This window comes from Strongyloides ratti, assembly GCF_001040885.1.
Source record: "Strongyloides ratti genome assembly S_ratti_ED321, chromosome : 2".
NCBI lineage: Eukaryota > Metazoa > Nematoda > Chromadorea > Rhabditida > Strongyloididae > Strongyloides > Strongyloides ratti.
The window spans coordinates 7,450,470-7,469,922 of NC_037308.1; the positions used below are offsets into that span (position 1 = coordinate 7,450,470).

The 19,453-nt window shown below is 23.0% G+C and overlaps 9 protein-coding genes across 9 annotated transcripts; 3 read left to right on the forward strand and 6 right to left on the reverse strand.

Annotated features, from left to right (window-relative positions):
* Positions 1-164: 164 nt before the first annotated feature.
* SRAE_2000238300 (Domain of unknown function DUF148 domain-containing protein) lies at positions 165-3,479 on the reverse strand (the record flags this gene model as incomplete). Its single annotated transcript, XM_024653446.1, has 2 exons — positions 165-2,981; positions 3,021-3,479. 2 exons carry the CDS (start codon positions 3,477-3,479, stop codon positions 165-167), a joined length of 3,276 nt encoding a protein of 1,091 aa, XP_024506922.1.
* A 1,179-nt stretch (positions 3,480-4,658) lies between these two features.
* On the reverse strand, positions 4,659-5,767 carry SRAE_2000238400 (Nucleosomal histone kinase 1; the record flags this gene model as incomplete). The annotated part of the gene is made up of 2 exons (XM_024653447.1): positions 4,659-5,446; positions 5,485-5,767. The coding sequence occupies 2 exons, from the start codon at positions 5,765-5,767 to the stop codon at positions 4,659-4,661; spliced, it is 1,071 nt and encodes a 356-aa protein (XP_024506923.1).
* Positions 5,768-7,117: 1,350 nt separating this feature from the next.
* Positions 7,118-8,214, forward strand: SRAE_2000238500 (Chromo domain/shadow and Chromo domain-like and Chromo domain-containing protein; the record flags this gene model as incomplete). The annotated part of the gene is made up of 3 exons (XM_024653448.1): positions 7,118-7,249; positions 7,294-7,361; positions 7,401-8,214. The coding sequence occupies 3 exons, from the start codon at positions 7,118-7,120 to the stop codon at positions 8,212-8,214; spliced, it is 1,014 nt and encodes a 337-aa protein (XP_024506924.1).
* Positions 8,215-8,517: 303 nt separating this feature from the next.
* Positions 8,518-9,041, forward strand: SRAE_2000238600 (Pleckstrin homology domain and Pleckstrin homology-like domain-containing protein; the record flags this gene model as incomplete). Its single annotated transcript, XM_024653449.1, has 3 exons — positions 8,518-8,607; positions 8,653-8,828; positions 8,867-9,041. 3 exons carry the CDS (start codon positions 8,518-8,520, stop codon positions 9,039-9,041), a joined length of 441 nt encoding a protein of 146 aa, XP_024506925.1.
* A 2,381-nt stretch (positions 9,042-11,422) lies between these two features.
* Positions 11,423-11,983, reverse strand: SRAE_2000238700 (EF-hand domain and EF-hand domain pair-containing protein; the record flags this gene model as incomplete). Its single annotated transcript, XM_024653450.1, has 2 exons — positions 11,423-11,847; positions 11,938-11,983. 2 exons carry the CDS (start codon positions 11,981-11,983, stop codon positions 11,423-11,425), a joined length of 471 nt encoding a protein of 156 aa, XP_024506926.1.
* A 1,656-nt stretch (positions 11,984-13,639) lies between these two features.
* On the forward strand, positions 13,640-14,334 carry SRAE_2000238800 (Charged multivesicular body protein 6; the record flags this gene model as incomplete). The annotated part of the gene is made up of 2 exons (XM_024653452.1): positions 13,640-13,717; positions 13,765-14,334. 2 exons carry the CDS (start codon positions 13,640-13,642, stop codon positions 14,332-14,334), a joined length of 648 nt encoding a protein of 215 aa, XP_024506927.1.
* A 143-nt stretch (positions 14,335-14,477) lies between these two features.
* Positions 14,478-15,869, reverse strand: SRAE_2000238900 (Tubulin alpha-4 chain; the record flags this gene model as incomplete). The annotated part of the gene is made up of 2 exons (XM_024653453.1): positions 14,478-15,803; positions 15,852-15,869. The coding sequence occupies 2 exons, from the start codon at positions 15,867-15,869 to the stop codon at positions 14,478-14,480; spliced, it is 1,344 nt and encodes a 447-aa protein (XP_024506928.1).
* Positions 15,870-16,135: 266 nt separating this feature from the next.
* Positions 16,136-17,155, reverse strand: SRAE_2000239000 (Methyltransferase-like protein 9; the record flags this gene model as incomplete). The annotated part of the gene is made up of 2 exons (XM_024653454.1): positions 16,136-16,891; positions 16,943-17,155. 2 exons carry the CDS (start codon positions 17,153-17,155, stop codon positions 16,136-16,138), a joined length of 969 nt encoding a protein of 322 aa, XP_024506929.1.
* A 258-nt stretch (positions 17,156-17,413) lies between these two features.
* On the reverse strand, positions 17,414-17,897 carry SRAE_2000239100 (Acyl-coenzyme A thioesterase 13; the record flags this gene model as incomplete). The annotated part of the gene is made up of 2 exons (XM_024653455.1): positions 17,414-17,755; positions 17,808-17,897. The coding sequence occupies 2 exons, from the start codon at positions 17,895-17,897 to the stop codon at positions 17,414-17,416; spliced, it is 432 nt and encodes a 143-aa protein (XP_024506930.1).
* Between the last annotated feature and the right edge of the window lie 1,556 nt (positions 17,898-19,453).

Here is a 19,453-nt window from a genome sequence, read left to right on the forward strand (position 1 = left end):
ATATTCTGGATTATTTATATTTTTATATTTAAACTTCAAACTTTTTTTAAGCATTTATATTCTTTACGATGTAATCTAATGAAACGCGTGGACAAATAAATAAAATTTATTATATATATATTTTATTTATATTTTAAAAAAAGATGATTTTTTTAATTAAATTATTAAATAGGAGCCCCTCTTATTAATGGTAATTGTTCAGGTATAAATTCTGAATCACGGTGTAAAAATATTTTATTATCTATTTCAGGTGTTTTTGCTTCATTTATAGGATCGGCGTTTGCATCTTTTCTATATTTACTTCTAAAAGTGAGACGTTTTCTGTATTTTAAATTTCCTTCATTTTCATATTCATTTGGATAAAAAAATTTATTATTTAAAACATTTATATCATTGACACTTTCATTTTCAGTTTTCATTGAGACTTTTTGATTATGAGATAAATCTAATTTTTTTTTATTATTATTGTCAACATTTTCAATATCATTTTTATTTTCTCGTTCATGATTATTTTCAAATTGATTGTCATTTTCTTTAAATGATTTATTTTTTTTGTCATCTTCTGCTTTTGAAACTTTGTTAATCATTGGCCCTTCAGAATCTGGTTTTGAAAATTTTCTTTCATTTGATTTTTCATAATTTATTCCAAATAAAAATTTATCTTCATGTGGTGGCATCATTTCTAATTCCAAATCTTTTCTAAAGGATTTTCTTTTATTGGATCTTTCATTTTCTGGTCCAAGTAAAAAGCTATCTTCATGAGGTAAACTTTTTTCAGGTCTAAAATATGGTCTAAATGATTTTTTTCTATCTGATCTTTCAAAATCTGGTCCAAATGAAAATCTATTCTCATGTGTTGGCATTATCCTTGATTCGAAATCTTCTAAAGGAGATTTTCTTCTATTTGATCTTTCATAATCTGGTCCGAATGGAAATCTAGTTTCATATGAAGGTCTTTTTTCAAATCCAAATTCTGGTCTTGGAAATTTTTTTTCACTAAATTTTTCAAAATCTGATCCATATGGAAATCTACTTTCATGTGATAGCATCATCTCTGACTCAAAATCTTTTCTAGAAAATTTCTTTTTATTTAATCCTTCAAAATCCGGTTCAAATAAAAATTCACTTTCATCAAAAGGTTTTTTTTCAAAGCCAATTTCTGGTCTTAGAATTTGTCTTCTATCTGATCTTTCATAGTCAAGTTCAAATTCTGGTTTTGGAAATCTTCTTCTATCTAATCTTTCATATTCAGGTTTAAATGGAATTCTTTCTTCACGTGGTGAATTTTTTTTATGTTCAAAATCCAGTCTTGGAAATCTTCTTTCATCTGATCTTCCATTTTCTGGTCCAAATGGTAATCTATCGTCATGTGCTGGTATCATATCTGGTTCAAAAGCTTGTCTAGGAAATCTTCTTCTTTTTGATCCTTCATATTCTGGTTTAAATGGAAATTTATCTTCACGTGGTGATCTTCTTTCAGGTTCAAAATCTTCTCTAGGAAATCTTCTTCTATCAGATCTTCCATTTTCTGGTCCAAATGGTAATCTATCTTCATGTGCCGGTATCATATCTGGTCCAAATTCTGGTCTTGGAAATCGTCTTATATCTGGTCTTTCAAAGTCAGGTTTAAATGGAAATCTATCTTTATGTGGTGATCTTCTTTCAGGTCCAAATTCTGGTCTTCGAAATCTCCTTCTATCTGATCTTTCGTAGTCTGGCGTAAAAGGAAATCTGCCTCTGTGTGATGGAATCATCTCTGGTCTAAAATCTTGTCTAGAAAATTTACTTTTATTAGGTCCTTGAAAATCTGGTTCAAATGGTAATCTATCTTCACGTGGTGGCATCATATCTGGTTCAAAATCCGGTCTTGGAAATCTTCTTTCATCTGATCTTCCATTTTCTGGTCCAAATGGTAATCTATCGTCATGTGCTGGTATCATATCTGGTTCAAAGTCTGGTCTTGGAAATCTTCTTCTATCTGGTCTTTCAAAGTCAGGTTTAAATGGAAATCTATCTTCATGTGGTGATCTTCTTTCAGGTCCAAATTCTGGTCTTGGAAATCTTCTTCTATCTGATCTTTCGTAGTCTGGCGTAAAAGGAAATCTGCCTCTGTGTGATGGAATCATCTCTGGTCCAAAATCTTGTCTAGGAAATTTACCTCTATTAGGTCCTTGAAAATCTGGTCCAAATAATAATCCATCTTCACGTGGTGGCATCATATCTGGTTCAAAATCCGGTCTTGGAAATCTTCTTCTATCTGCTCTTTCATATTCAGGTTTAAATGGAAATCTACCTTTGTGTGCTGGCATCATATCTGGTTCAAAATCTTCTCTTAGAAATTTTCTTTTATTTGATCTTTCAAAATCAGGAATAAATGGAACTTTGTCTTCTAACTGTGGTTTCATTTCTGGTTCCGTATTAAAATTTTTTATTTCTTTATTAATAAACTTTTTTAGCAAGTTATCTTCATAATCTTTTTCACTCATACTGTTTTCATCTTTTGCGCTATCGTCAAAATTATGGTAATTTATTTTACTAAATAAATAGTTATCACTTTTGCTACTACGTACTTCTTTTTCATTACTATCAAAATTTATATTTGGTAATTTTGTTGAAATCCTCATTTTATTTTTATTGTTTGGACTTTCTAATATTTTATCGTCTTCTTGACTTCGCTGATTTTTAGTAGTGCGCAATAAATCTTTATCAAAATCTTCGTTTTTAACGATAGAATTTAAACTAACAGGTTGAAACAAATTTTTAAATGACATTCCAAATGGTGACATTGATTTATCCATTTTAGTTACAATGATATTCATTTTCAATGGTTGCCTTCTTCTTAAACATTTATACATCTCATTTTTTATAAATGGATACAAGTTAACTAATTGAGTTAACAAATTACATGGAGCATTTTTTATAATTTCTCTTATTTTTAAAGTTTCATCAATTTTTGTTATAGATTTATTTTGAATTATAGCCTAAAAAATTATAAATTAATTATAACATTATCAACATACAATAATTTCATCATCAATTTTTTTGACATCAGGAAAAAACTTTGATGCTATCATTTCATGATATTTTTCAAATCTATCTTTTCTTAATTCTTCTTTAGCTTTAAAAATATTATATTCTTTTTTAATATTATCACTTTGTTTATTAGCCCAATTATCAAGATTGTTTTCTAATTCACTTTTTGTTGACTTAACATCTAATGCAATATAAAGAAAGTTTCTGATTTCAGTAATATTTAAATCTTTTAAAAATTGAGGAATAATATTTTGATATTTTGGAATGATCATGTTACTTAAAAATTGTTCATTATTATTATTTGACATATCTTCATTTAACTTTTTTAAAGTAAAGTGATTAATATTTTCAAAACCAAAATCTAAATATTCATTATTTTTGTTAGTAAATTGACCAAATACAGTAGTTGCTACCACAATAGCTAAAAATGGGATGAAAAATTTCATTATTAGCAAAATATATAACTTAAAGAAAAATAATTTTTATTTCTTATTATTAATTTGATTTAAGAAATAAAATATTGTTGTATTGCTTTTAATACAAAACTACTATTCTTTTATACTAATTGTGTGAAAAAAAATGGTCCGTAATCGTACCATCTACTTAATAATTGTTAACTGATCAGGATCATTTTTAACATAGATTAAAAGTAGTGGCTATTTTTTTTTATTTTGCTCTTCCGCTTTAGTGTTAACTTTATAAAAGTTTTTAAAGAAATAAAAATTAAAAAGACAATGGTGCATTTTAAGATGGATAAAACATATATTATCTTATTAAGAGGTTAAACAATACATATTTTATTTGAGTTATATAGTTTGGACATCCTTTTATTATATGTATTTGTCAGTATATTTTTTACCTTTTATCATAAATCTTTTTTAAATAAAGATAATGATTCAAATGAATTGTTGTAAACAAATTTTATATTACAAAAGTTCAAGAATAATATTTTAATGTAACTTTTATTATAATTAAACTTTAATATATACATAAACATGATAATGAAATATATAAAAGAATTATTTAAACTGTCTAATACTTAAGATTAAAATTTAATGTATTAGTTAGTTTTTTAATATATAATATAAAATTTTAAAAGATTAGGATCTATCTTAACAATCACGATATCTTGAAGCATAACTTATATTAATTTTTAAATTATTCAACTATCATTTAGTAAAATTATAAGTTATTTTAATTTTTTAAATTTTGTTTATTCTTCAAAATTTTTAATCAACTTTTGTTATTAATATGTAATTATTTAACAATTTATGTAAAAATAGTTTATTAATTTACTATTATTAAAATATATTAAAAAATCTTTTTTTTTAAAGTTTAAATTGTTTTTAATCAAGAAATCAAAAACGTTTAATTTATTTGTTTCAAATAGCATGTCTACTAATGTGGATTAAGTAGATTTAAAAATTTCCTACACTTTAATTAATTATTAATATATAAAAAAATTATACTATTTTATAAAAACTTTATTTATTAAAATTAATAATATTAGATCAACAATGCTATACATTAAAATGTTATTTTAAATTTTAAGTTAAGAATCATTAGTTTTAAAAATTAAAAAAAAATATTGAATGTTAAAAATTAATTTGCATAAAACCGTAATATCATTCAACGTAATTAATGTTTTTTCCGCAATTCCTTACACTTCTTCTAATGTTTTTACATAAACTTGAAGGTTTTACCGACTTCTTTTTTGATGGAACTGTTTTTATATGATTATTTTTGGTAGTAACCCATCCTTTTAAAAAATTTTTTAATGTGTCATATGGCGGAACTTCAGAATATTTAAGTGAACTAGATATAAGAAAAAGTTCCTGAATAAAAGATGTATCTATTGATGGCAGTAATGATTTAATTTCTGTTTTTGGATCATTTACAATTTTTTTCTTCATTTGATAAATTTCTTCAGGTTTTGATTCTAACCCTTTCCATGGTAAAGAACCGTTTAACCATTCTATTAAATTATACCCAAAAATTTCTAAATCTGAGCGAAATACACCTTCTCTTCCAAGATGAGCATCAGTACTTGTATATAATAATGTTCCGCTGTGTTTTGCATTAGGATTTATAGTTTCATTAAATCTTGTATGCCATTGGGATATCCCTAAATCAATGAGAACAACCTTATCCAAATTGCCTTTTTTTAATAGCATCAAATTATCCTTCTTTATATCTCGATGTGAAATCTTAGCGTTATGAAGATATTCAAGAGCTTTTAAAGCGCAAATAGATACTTTTTTTGCCTCTTCTTGACTTAATTTTGAATCTACTTTGTCTTTTATAAAATCATTTAGACCTTCCTCATACAATGGCATAGCAAGATATCTTAATTTATCTTCTAAATTTATTGTGTATATTCCAAAACATACCAAATAAGGTAAACTAATAAATTCTACAAAATTACATATAAAAATTGAAATATAAATTTACCTTTTTTAAAAAAATTTTCCAACAAATCTTTTTTTAAAAATCTTTCAAAATGCCCCTTTTCAACAAACAAACCAGAACTATCTTTTTTCTCCATTTTTATGCAAATTTTTGTTCCTTTATTAATAAGCTTACCTTCATATATTCTTCCAAAACCACCATTTCCAATGTATTTTGTAATCGTTAACACATCACGAATAATTGAGTTAGTAAAATTAGTTCCATTAGGAAGAATGGGTGCTAAATCTTCTTCACCTCCAACTTTTCTTTTTTTTTTTGGTGGCATTGTTAAAACAATGTGGAATTTTTTTAAAAAATGTTAGTATCAAAAATGGTATTCACAACACAAGATTGCTTTATTCCAAACTACAACCAATCGAAAAACTTTATTTGAATATAATGAACAATTAATGTTAATATTTATTTTTAATTTTTTTATGCCAAAGTTTATTTTAGAAAATATAAGTTATAATATTATTAAACAAAAAGTTTCATTATGTTATGATTATAGTTATTAGAGATGAGACAAAAATGTTTAAGATGGAATACTTGGTTTTCTCTTATAAAATAAGACATTTTTTATATTCACGATCTTTATCTGAAGTTGTTAAATGGCTAGTATCGATAATATAATAGTTACCATTTCATTTGATTTGTCTAAATCGTTTCTATAAAAAAGAATAGAAATTATACTAAAAAAAGACAAATTTTCTTTTTTTTTGTTAAATTAATTAATCACAATGCTTTTTCAAGGATTTTATTCTTTCTTCTCATTTTTTTGGGTCATTTCTTTGTAGTTGAATGACTCAAAAAATTTTCCCCAAAAAATTCATTAACATTTTGTTTTATTTTTGTTATATTTGCTTCTTTTTCAAGCTCGTTTTTAAAAATAATACAAATTTTGCTATTAAAAGACATTCTAAAAGATAAAAAAAAGTAATAAATTTGGTGCTTTTTATCAAACTTTTTATGTTATTTTTTAAAAGAAATTCAGATGAATCAAACAAAATGCTTATCAATATTAATTATTTAATAATATTAACAAAAATTTCTACGTATATATTTGATTTTTATGAGACAACCTAATATATACAACTATTATATATAAAAAAAAACTTTTTTGGTACTATTCAGTTTTGATAAAGACATTTTTATAAAGACAAAAATTATGCAAAAAAAAATAAGTTTATAAAAAAATATTTCACAACAAATAAGGTACTTTATAAAAAGTATTTTTAAAAAAGAAATTTTACCAAACAACTTTAAAATTAAAATTTTTTAGAAATAATATCATATTAACAATAATAAAAAAAGAAATATGTAATAATATTCAAATTTTAACCAAGGAATATGCATATTTATTTCAAAACTAGCTATATTTTATTTAATTAACAAAAACGTTTTTAAAATTAATTTTTTTTTTAGTTTTATTTAACTATAATTTCACACCAAACATAAAACTTTATTATTTGACTATAAATTTTATGAAAAATAATTTTCTCTTCTATTTAACTTACACGAATTACCATTAAAACATTTTTCTAAAACGAACCGCTAATTTTTTTGTCTTGAATAGAATATATATGGAAAAGGGTTTAAAAAACTTTTGCTTAAAATTAATAAAGCATAATCAAAAATGGATGAAGAAGTACACATAGTTACAAGAATATTTGATAAAAGGATTGTCAACAATAAAATTGAGTATATGGTTTCTTTTAAAGGTCTGCATATAGGGCTTTCTGAATGGGTTCCTGTAGAATGTTTAAAAGTAAGAAAGATTTTAGTTTAATGTCATTAATACAATACTTCTAGAATTGTCAACGTGAAATTGACCATTATGAAGCAAAGATAAAGGGTTTGAAAACTGAAGGTGGATGTACGTAAGTTTACTTTGTAAAAATTAATTTATTTTTGTTTAGATTTAAACGACCTTCAAAATTTGCTAATGATTATGATTTCATTCTTATGAAAGGTAAAATGTCTAAAGAAGATTTTAAAAGATATGAAACTAAAGATGAATATGAAAGTGAATCTGACTATGAAGAATTAAAATTAGATTATCTAGAAGCAAAAAAACGAATGGAGCTAGAAAAAGAAAGAAAACAACTTATTGAAGTTGACAAATTTTGTGATAAAAAAAAAGGAGAAATTGAAAGAAAAAAATTACTAAAAAATAAAAGTAAAATTACTAAAAAAAAGTTTGCTTCTTATTGTAATGACAATGATTTATCTGATAGTTCAAGTGTACATGATAATGACCAACACATTTATTGTAATGAATCTGACAAAAAGAGTAATGTTGAAGTTGTGTCAAATAAAATTAATTTAATTGAAACAAAAAATAACATTGAAATTAAAGAAGATGATTCTAAGGTTAACAGTGGAAAAAGTAGTGATACAGATGATAATGAATGTATTTTACGGTCTTCTGAAAAACACAGAAGAAGTATACTACGCCTAGATTCATCGGAATCAGAAAATGAAGTAGAATTACAGAAAAAGGATGACAATAGAAAAAGTACGAAAACTTTTATGGAACATTTAGATACCGTTCATACCATTGATTTGGAAAACTTTTTAACATTTTTGGAAGTTAATATTGTTGAAAATAAAAAAATTATATGCTTTTTAACCAAAGACAAAAATTTTTATAATATTAATGAAGATGAAATACCATTAAAAATGAAACCCATGTATATGGATTTTCTATTTAAAAAAGGGTTACCAAGTTGATCACACAAAAATAAATAAAAATAACTTTTTTTATTTGTACACTCATTTAATATTTTATAATATGAATTTGCTAAACTATTAATAAAATTACTAGTATCTAATGTGATTTATATAGTCATTCTAAAAGCTAATGAAATTGATGTAAAAGTGAAATATTTCCATAATTGGTTTTTGTTTATTTTTTTTTTAATTTCAATATGGTGACATTCTTCCAAACAGAAAGTAAAATTGTATATTTTTTTGGTTGAATTTTCATTTCGCAAAAACATTTTATTATTTTCTTAAAACGTCACATTTTGAAACATGCTTGTAAATGGTAGAAGTTTAGCAACAGATTTAATTTCTGATGCAAATTACCAACAAAGGTGTAGTGGAATTGTTTATTATCTTAGGGTAATAAATCACATTTATTGATTTTTTAAATTTATATTTTCTTAGGAAGATGGATGGAAAGAATGTTATGGAATATTAAAAGCTAATATATTATTTATTTTCGAATCAAAAAATAACATTGATTGTTGTCCTTATTTAATAATTGTAGAAGATTGTATAATTGACCTTCTTGATGACAATCAAACTGGAAAACAATTTTCATTTTCAATAAAACATAAAACGTTAGTTTTTATATAAACATTACATGTAATATTTTTAGCACTGGAAGAGAATTTATTCTTGCTTCAGATACATTATGTAATCTCCAAAGATGGGTGTCAGATTTGACTGTATGTCCCTTAGACTATATAAATACAATAAAACAATCTTTTGATGAGCAGTACTTACAAAGGAAATCTTCAAAAGATAAAATTGATGTTGAAAAGAATTGTTAAAAGACATTGTGTAGTCATTTATTCTTTTAAACTTTTTATTTATACAGGTAGAATTTTGAACTAGTAAAATTTTGTAAAAACAAACAAAAATATCATAAATGAATTTTCAAAATAAAATTATATTTTATAAGGAAAAAAATTTACATAAAATTTTTAATTTTTTCTGTTCTTGAAAAATAATGCTTGGTACTTTTTGGTACTTAACTTTTTGTTATCCTTTTTTATATCTCAAAAATGGTTGAAGATATAAAAATATTTTGAAGGCAAACACAACATGAAAATTTACTAGAATTTGATTTCAAAAAATCTGAATATTTTTGTCTTTTTATTGGAACAAGATATTTTTTAAGTTGGTCAATTTTTTATAACATGGATATTATTAAAGTATTTTTTTGCTTAAATGTAATCCAAAACTTGATTTTTTAAAATTTATTTTTTGGAAAATATTTTTTTTTTATTTAAAATTTCATTTAAAAAAGAAATTCTTTACGTACTTGAAGTTACATTTTCAGAAAAATAATATTTGCTTGAAACAAAAACTTTATTTTTCCAGTAAACACAACTTTTTCTCCCAAAGAACTTTTTTTAAAAACTCGAAAAAAAAACTATAAACTTCAGTTTTTCGTTTATATTTAAAAATGTAAAAATTTTAGTATTTATTTTTCAATTGAAAGTTTGAAAATTAAATAAATTGTGCTAAATATTTAATTGTTTGTTTGTAATAGAAATTATTTTTAATGTTGAAAAAAATAAGTTAAACTTTAATAAATGTCCCTTTTTAAATTAATTCCTATTTATGGGAAATTTTTATTATTTGGTAGGCATATATATATAATTTTTAAATAAATTTAAAAGTATAGATTAAAAGTTTATATACTTTTTATTTTTTGTAGTTGTTGTTCTAATTTTATATTCAAAAATAATCAATTTATTTTTTAAATTTTCTAACAATGTTAGGAAAAAATTGAAAATTTTGTAATAATAATAAGTACAGAATTTGAAAAGTAATAAGTGTTAATTATATTATAAATATTTTTGTTTAACATTTAATATTAAACTTATGTATTGTTAACTAAAAAACAAGGATAAAAGTGTAGTATCAACATTTATAAGATAGTTAAATATTTTTTGCTTTGACTTTTTACTACAAAATTTTGTAATTTTTAAAAGACATACTTTTCAGGTTTATATTTTAATATAATGAAACTTCTAATTATATATAAATATAATTTTATTATAAAATGTGTAAATGTTAAAAAAAATTATTATCAATTTACTTTTTTATTATCATTAACATTATTTTCATTTTATGAATTTTATTATTTTTTCTTGATAAACTAAAAAAAATTTAAGTAACTTTGTTTAGTACTTTATAAATGTTTGTAAATGAAGATATTACTTAACAATAGATAATAAAATGTATTTTTTTTATTACTGTTTGTGACTGAGATTATTATTGATATGATAATTTTACAAAACATAAAATGAAAGTAATAGTAGTAGTAAACATTTTAATATTTCATATTTTTTTTTACATATAACTTGTTTCTGTTACTTAAATTGTCAAGTTTATTAAATATTTGATATATAATGCAATTGTTAAAAAATAAAAACATAAACATTTGGTATAATGTTATAAAAATAAGCCATTAAATTCAATGATGAAAGAGGTATATTTAGATTCAATCATATTCTTTTTCTCAAAGCAACATGAAATATTATTACAAACTTAAATATCATATAATAAATCAAATAAAAAAAAATGAAGATTTTTCTATTAAAAGTAAAAGTATCATAAAATTGTAGAAAACAACTATTTGTTATCATGTTGTTGTTGATGTTTTTGTTTTGTAAAAAAATATTTTTAACATACATTATAACAAAAACAAATTGACCATTCCAATGGGTAAAATTTAAGATACATTTATTTAATTATATTATTGTTCAATATATGGTAATTATAGATATCTACAATATTTATAAAAATATGTAAATAATATTTTATTGTCATGTAACTTAATGAATATTTCTGATTAATTATTAGTTTGACTACTATATTATTTTAAAAAAAATTTTTAAAACAATATTTAAACACTAAATACAATCTTTTTAATTATTCTTTATAGTTGATAGTGATATTATATTGAAGTAGAATTAAAATAAAATATATAATTTTTAAAAATATCTAAAATAATTTATAAAATTTTACATTTATTTTATTTATTTATTCTTTTTTTATATAAAATGTTTCCAATAATATCTAATTATATATCTAATTGTGCGTAAAGTATTTTTATTATTTATCTAATGAGTTTTCATGTTTAAAAAAAATTATTTTCTGCAAAGTTTAATAAAACCACAGGATATACTAATATTTTTTCTCAACAACAAAAACGAATTTTTCTTAAAATAAGGACAAATTCATGAAAATTTATCAAACCGTCTTTATTAGTATCGGCAGCATTAAAAGTATTTGAAAGATGATCATCATCATGCTGAAAGTCAAGTTCTTTGATAATGTTTTTCATATCTTCGATATTGATAGATTCATCTTTAGAAGCAAATTTGTCAAATTTATCTTCTAATTGACTAATTGTGATATTCTGATTTTTTGGTGGTTTCATGAAAGACATAAAGCTATTTTCGTTTATTTTACCATGTTCATTAGTATCAACTTCATCAAAAATATAGTTTAACTCCTTACTACTAGATTCACAGTTTGATTGTCTAAGTAAAGCTCCAATTTCTGAACGTCCTAGAAGACCATCATTATCTAAGTCGAGCATGTGAAAAACATCTTCTAATTCTAGAAAATTTAAAAAAGTTAAAAAAAATATATTATTTACTTAATTAATATAATTTTTTTTTAATAAAAAAAAAATTTTAAATAACTTACGTCGATCATCAAGAATGTATCTTTCACAGATGTAGGAAGTTTCCATTTTGTATTGTAAGGAGTAAAAATAATTCAATTTTCAAAATGAAAATCTTCCCCTAAAAGAAATCTTTAATAAATATAAAATTAAAAAAAAAAAAATTAATCATAAATAAAATTTTCAATATTTCAACATAAAGATTAAAAAAATTAATAAAAGTACATAGTAAAATTTATAACTATAAAATAATCTCATTGCATTAGTTTTAATTTTTTATCATTGTTAAAATTAATGCTCCAATGTATAGTCACTACATTTTTAGAAAATAATAAATCTTTTCAATATCTTCGTTCTATGAGATATCACAAAACATTAAATAAATAAAGCAAAGTGAAAATCTTTATTTTGCTATAATAACTAAAAAAGTTGCAGTTACATTTTTTAAAAGAACTTGAAAAATACAACTCAAAATATAGTCTCATGAGATATAAATTTATGAAATCATGTAAAAAAAGAGAAGAATTTTTGAAATGAAAAATAAACGATTTGAAGTCATTTTACTCAAGATAACCAAATATTAAAGGTTAAATGTCCCGAAAAATAAAAATAATGAACCATAAATAAATTTGATAACATTGATAAAAAAAAAGATGTATATATATATAAGATTGGATTATATTTATAAGTAATAACTTTCAAATTTTATTATTTAAAAATATTTCAACACTACTAGTTATAAAATAGTAAGTTTATTCTAAGATATTGAAATTAAATATTTTTATAAACATTTAATTATCCACACAGTTACGGTGTTATAAAAAAAAAAACTCTATACAATTAAAAGATATATTTTAATTTAAAACTAAACAAAAAAAAAATAAAAAAAAGTGATTCAAGAAAATGTCAACATATTTTTTTTCAAACAATTGATACAAAGACAAACATAATTATTATTTATTTATAGAAACGTGCTTAATAAAAACAAAGCAATTTCTTATTTGTTTTAACGTTACATTATCATACCATTTTTTGATTATGCTAAAATTTCAATTTAACTAATTTTTAAAAAAAAAAAACAACATTGTGAAATTACTTTGTATAGATATTGAATAAAAATTTTCACCATGCCTTGTTCAAATTATTTTAAAGAATAGACAAATTAGTCTAATCGTAATTTTAACTTTTTAAAAATAGGAAAAGAATGGTGATGTAAAAGATGAAATGTTTATCCATAGACAAAACACAACAAGATTAGGATGACGTTGATGAATGAAAAATTGAGAGATATGATAAAGATGGAAGTCATAAGAAACAATTATTTTCCAACTTTTTACTGAGATAAATAAATGCATGTACATTTTAATTTTCAACAAACACTAATGACGTATGATTATTATATATTTTTCACAGTTAATTTTTTAAGCAGTTGTTTTTATGGTATAATAAATTAAAAGAAGAAAAAAAAAACCTTATTCTTGAAAGAAAAAATTAAAAAATATTATACAATATAACACTAAAGTTAAATTTATTTGATTGATGAGACCAGACAAAAAAGAAAACCTTTGTTCGACATTAATATTTATTAACTTTATCTTACCAACTTTAAAGTAAATTTTTTTAAAATATTTTTTTATTATTATTTATGTTATAATTTCACATCCCAATTAGAAATAAACATTTTGGAATAAAGGTACTGTTTACTTTTTATATCTCTTTCAGATAATGGGAGGTCTATTCACAAAATCAAAGAAAGAAGGGTTGATTAACCAATATGTTACATCTCAAGATCAAGCTATTCTTGTAAGTTACCTATTGATGATAATAAATTTATTATTTTATATAAGTAGGATCTTAAAATTCAAAGAGATAAAATGAAGACATATATAAAAAAAAGTGAGAAAACAATAGCACATGATAAGGAATTAGCTCGTGAATTATTAAATAAGGGAATGAAAGATAGAGCTTTGTTAATGTTAAAAAAGAAAAAATATTTAGAGAAAATGATTGAAAAGACAGAAAAACAATTAGATACCATTCAAAGAATGGTCAATGACATTGAATTTGCAACAATTCAATCTGAAGTTGTAAATAAACTTAGAGCCGGTAATGAAGCATTAAAAAAAATGAATCAAATGATTGATTTGGATGAAATTGACAAAATTATGGAAGAAACTAAAGAAGGAGCTGAATTCCAAGAAGAAATATCTAATATGCTTTCAGGTGCCTTTACTCAACAAGATGAAGAAGATTTAGAAGCAGAATTAGAAAGACTTACTGAACAAGATATTGATGAAAAATTAGTTGGATTACCTAAAGTTCCTGAAAATGACATTGATATTAAAGAGACTGGTATTAGCGAACAAAATATTAAAGTTTCAAAAGCTAAAAAAAATGTTTCAAAAGTTCTAGCTAACTAGCAAAAAATATTTCTTAACTTATTTATACTAATACATTTTTAAAAATCATAATTTTTAATAAATGATATTTATAATTTGGCATTAAGCATAAAAAATTACTTTGTTAAAATTTTATTGAGATAATGTTTAAATTAAATATAATTTTAATATTCATCATTGGTGTCGGCTCCAACCTCCTGATAATCTCTTTCTAAAGCAGCAAGATCTTCTCTTGCTTCATTGAATTCTCCTTCTTCCATTCCCTCTCCAACATACCAATGAACGAAAGCTCTTCTTGAGTAAAGTAAATCAAATTTATAATCTAGGCGTGACCAAGCATCGCCAATGGCAGTGGTATTTGAAAGCATACATACTGAACGTTGTAATTTAGCCATATCACCACCAGGAACAACTGTTGGTGGTTGATAATTGATACCAACTTTAAAACCAGTTGGACACCAATCAACAAATTGTACTGCTCTATTAGCTTTAATACTAGCTATAGCAGCATTAACATCTTTGGGTACAACATCACCACGATATAATAAACAGCATGCCATAAATTTTCCCGTTCTAGGATCACATTTAACCAATTGTGCACCAGGTTGAAAACATTGTGATGTTATTTGAGCCACAGACATTTGTTCATGTAAAACACGGTCTCCACTAATTATTGGAGCATATGTTGCTAATGGAAAATGTATTCTTGGATAAGGTACAAGATTTGTTTGAAATTCATTTAAATCCATATTTAAAGCACCTTCAAATCTTAATGAAGCTGTAATTGATGATACAACTTGTGCAATAATTCTATTTAAATTTGTATATGTTGGATTTGTTATTCCTAAGTTTTTATGTGATATTTCATAAATTGCTTCATTATCAACCATAAATGAACAATCAGAATGTTCTAATGTTGTATGTGTTGTTAAGACAGAATTATATGGTTCTACAACTGCTGTACTAATCCTTGGAGATGGATAGATACTAAATTCCAGTTTACACTTTTTACCATATTCCATTGAAAGACTTTCCATTAAAAGTGCTGAAAACCCTGAACCAGTACCACCACCAAATGAATGATAAATCATAAAACCTTGTAATCCAGTACATGGTTCTGACATTAGACGTACTCTTTCCATAACAACATCAATTATTTCTTTTCCAATTGTATAATGTCCTCTTGCATAATTATTTGCTGCATCTTCTTTTCCAGTAATTAATTGATGTGGATGAAATAATTGTTTATATGCTCCTGTTCGTATTTCATCAATAACAGTTGGTTCTAAATCAACAAATATAGCTCTTGGTACATGTTTTCCTAATTTAGTATCAGAATAAAAAGTATTAAATGCATCATCATGCTCATTATCCACCCATTCTGAAAGAGTTCCATCAGCTAAAATTCCATGTTCCAATCCATATAATTCCCAACATGCATTTCCAATTTGACATCCTGCCTGTCCAACATGAATTGAAATAACTTCACGCTAAATAAAAAGTTAATGAGTAACTTATTTAGAATAGAAAAAACTTACTCCAATTCTTCGTGCCATTGAAAATAAAATAAAAATAAAATAGTATTACATAAATTTTAACTATTTGAAAGTACTCAATTTCTTAAAGTATAATTATATATTTATATCCTGCAATCATTTTCCTGCGGAAGTGGAAATATACTATTATTTTCATATTTCTCAATTGTAATCATAGTAGTTAACAAGAATATAAATTTTTAAGAAAAATGATTATATTACAACAAGCTTTAATAATTTATTATTTACCTTATCATGCTTTAAACATAAAAACATAAAAGAAATAATTAGAGTTCTTGTCTTTTAATTTCAATGCTGTCATTATCTTTTAAATTTTCCACAATTTCTTTATTTTTTGGTAAAGCTTTCAATAGGAACAATGCATCTGTAAGACGATAATAAGCTTTAACATGGTCACCTTCACATAAATAAGGTACTTTTGAAAATTTTATTACTTCAAAAGAGTTAGGAATAAATATATCATTAATCAAACTTTGAGCCTGTTCTTCGAATGTCCGTCCTTTAACAGATATACTTGTATCTGCAGTATACTTTTGAGATAATGGATGAAATTCTACAAACTGTTTTATTGGTAATACAACAGCCATTAAAATTGGTGCACCAGTATGAAGGGAAACTTCATGTAATTGTGATAATAATAACTTTGGATTATAATGTCTATCAAGTAAATTTAAAACTGATATCAAATCAACTTTTTTTTCTTTAATTATTTCATGTTCAAACCACGTCTGAGCATCAATTACTTTAAATCCTTTTTTTTTTAATCTCCATTGCATAACTGGAGACAATTCTGTTGTATAAACATTTTTATAAAATGTTGACAATTTTTCTGTTACAACACCATCTCCTGCACCAAGATCAAGAACACTTTTATCTATTGAATTCCAATCAGATGGTAAATCCATAAATTTCTGTAATTGTGATGTTGAAAAAATATGCATATGTCCTCTATTTAATATTCCATTAATATTTGTTTTGGTAGTAAATAGAGATAACATTCCCATTGATATGGAATAAAACATCTTAAAAAGAAAACTAATTTAAACTTTTTATTTATAAGAAATAATTAATACCTGCCAAAATAAATTATTACTTAATTCTAATGAATTATTTAAAAATGAATTAGTTTCATCATCATATGTAAGTGGAAAGTAAAGATTATAAACATTAGGATCCATACTTTTATTATTAATAGAATACCACAATGATTTATCTGAATTTCTTAATTCATTATCAGAGGCTTCTTTTGCAGACAATGCTTGTGAAAGTTTTAATGATCTGCTCATGTTTTGATAAAATTTGTTAAATGATAAATTAAATTAAGAAATAGTTAAAAATAATATAAGAAAAATATTTAATACTATAATATACTTATAATGTAAAATTGTTGTTTATTAGTATGAAATATTTTTCAAATATAGATATAATTAATGTATCAACAAAATAAAAAATAGAACAAGTTTTGTCTCGCAATTGATCACTTGGTGTTATGTTTCATGTATCTTTTTATAACTAATATTCTTTTCAATTTCATTTTTTTAGTACTAATTGCGAAATGCCTTTGTATGTAAACCTTTGACAATTAAACTATTGTTTTCTTTAAGATAAATACTACCTTCTGTAAAAGCTATTCTTTTTCCTAGTCTTAAGACATTTCCTTCAAGAATAATTGTATCACCAGGTTTAGCAGAAGATAAATAACTTATTGTCATATCAACAGATACTCCGGGTTTTTGTTGTGGTGTAGCTATACAAGCAAATGTTGTAATACAATCAATAAGAGTTGCAGAACATCCTCCATGTAAAGTTCCACCTGGATTTGTTAACTCATCAGTTACCTCCATTTCAATCTTTACTTTTCCTTCATCTGCACAAATTAAACGGGACTATAATTTATTATTTTTAAATAATTACAACAACAAAAAAAATATGTTATACCTTTGTTATACATTTCATAAAATTACTTTTATGAATAGGTTGTTGAAGAAAGTTTTGAATTAAGTTAAAATATTTACCAGCCATATTCATAAAACTTTTTTTAATGATAATTATCTTTCCAACTTAGTAACAAACATTGACGTTTCAAGATCATTTATTTAATATACAATGAGATAGAAAACCCATTTTTCACTAAAATCAAAAAAAAAAACAATATTTAAATTTTTAGTTAATATCAAAAAACATGTTGCACTTTTTTTAATAATAATACATAAAAAAGATAATTTATGGTTTTTTAATTAATTAAATAATTATTTTATGCATTTGATTAATTTATTTATTAAAGTGAAAGTTAGAAAAAGTGCAATAGTTAATAAAGAAATATAGTAAAAAAAAGTTTAAATTATTACTTTTTCTTTATGATGAGATTTTTTTATTTTAACAAAAATTTTAATATTACAAAATTATAATATTTATTAATTTTTGAATTGGCATTTAAAAGGGCACTCTTTGATTTAGTAAATAAACTTGATTACTTATTTGAACTATCTGTATCTTCTGCAAAATTTTACGTTAAAGCTAATTTAGGTTATCACTATTTTCATAAAATTATTCATTGTAATAGAAAACTTAAAAATATATTATTAAATTTAGCCTAATAGTTAAACTAGCTGATTTTGGTTTAGTATATTATATGCCTACAAAAAAAATTTATCAACAATTTGTTGAACAAAGAGTTAAGTCTTACTAGTAGTAATTATGTTTAAGTATGATTTTGAAAACTATAGATAATGTTTGAGAATGATTTTTTCATATGATGTCAATTTGTAATGCTAAATTCAATAATCAAAAAAAAATAAAAAATTTTTGCATTGGTATCCAAATATAAATTTAATATGGAATATAAATTGTGGTCATTGGTAAATAGATAAGCACGAATTTATATTCTTAAATTGCTTACATTGAATGTCAATCATAAAATAAAAGTTAATGAAGTTTTAAATCATTTAATTTAAAAAAAAAAAGATATTTATTCATGTTAAAAATATTATTAATTACAATTCAATTCTTATTTCTTAATGTTTTACTAGTAAGTTTACTTTGTTATTAAATTGATAAAAATTCATATTTACTATTTTCTTCACAACAGTTTGAAGATTTTGCTTGTACAAGTCAAACAATGATTTTTCAAAGGTAAAGTTATTTATATAATATATTTGGTAGTTTTTAGTTTAGATAGAGCCGTTTTAACTTCTAAAATTTTATTTTTTTTAATAGAAAATACAATTTTTTAAAATAATAAGCTTAAAAAAATTATTTTAAAAGTGGCATGATATGTATAAATAGCTAAAGTAATTAATTTAAAGTTTTTCTTGAATTAAAACTACCCGGATATCCTTGGTAGTAGTGTAGAAACAGACTTCAAATTTTCTATGTATATTAAATGTACATAAAAATGATTAAAAAAAATTAACTTTAAAAAGTTTTTTTTAATTATTTCAAATAGTGCGTTCACTAATATGGTCAAATCCAATTTATGTTTTTGAGTGAACAAAAATTGAACATTCAACTTTTTTATTTGTATAATTATTTTAAAAAAAGTGGTAGTTTGTTTTATTAATAAAAATTATAAATAAATTTTAAAT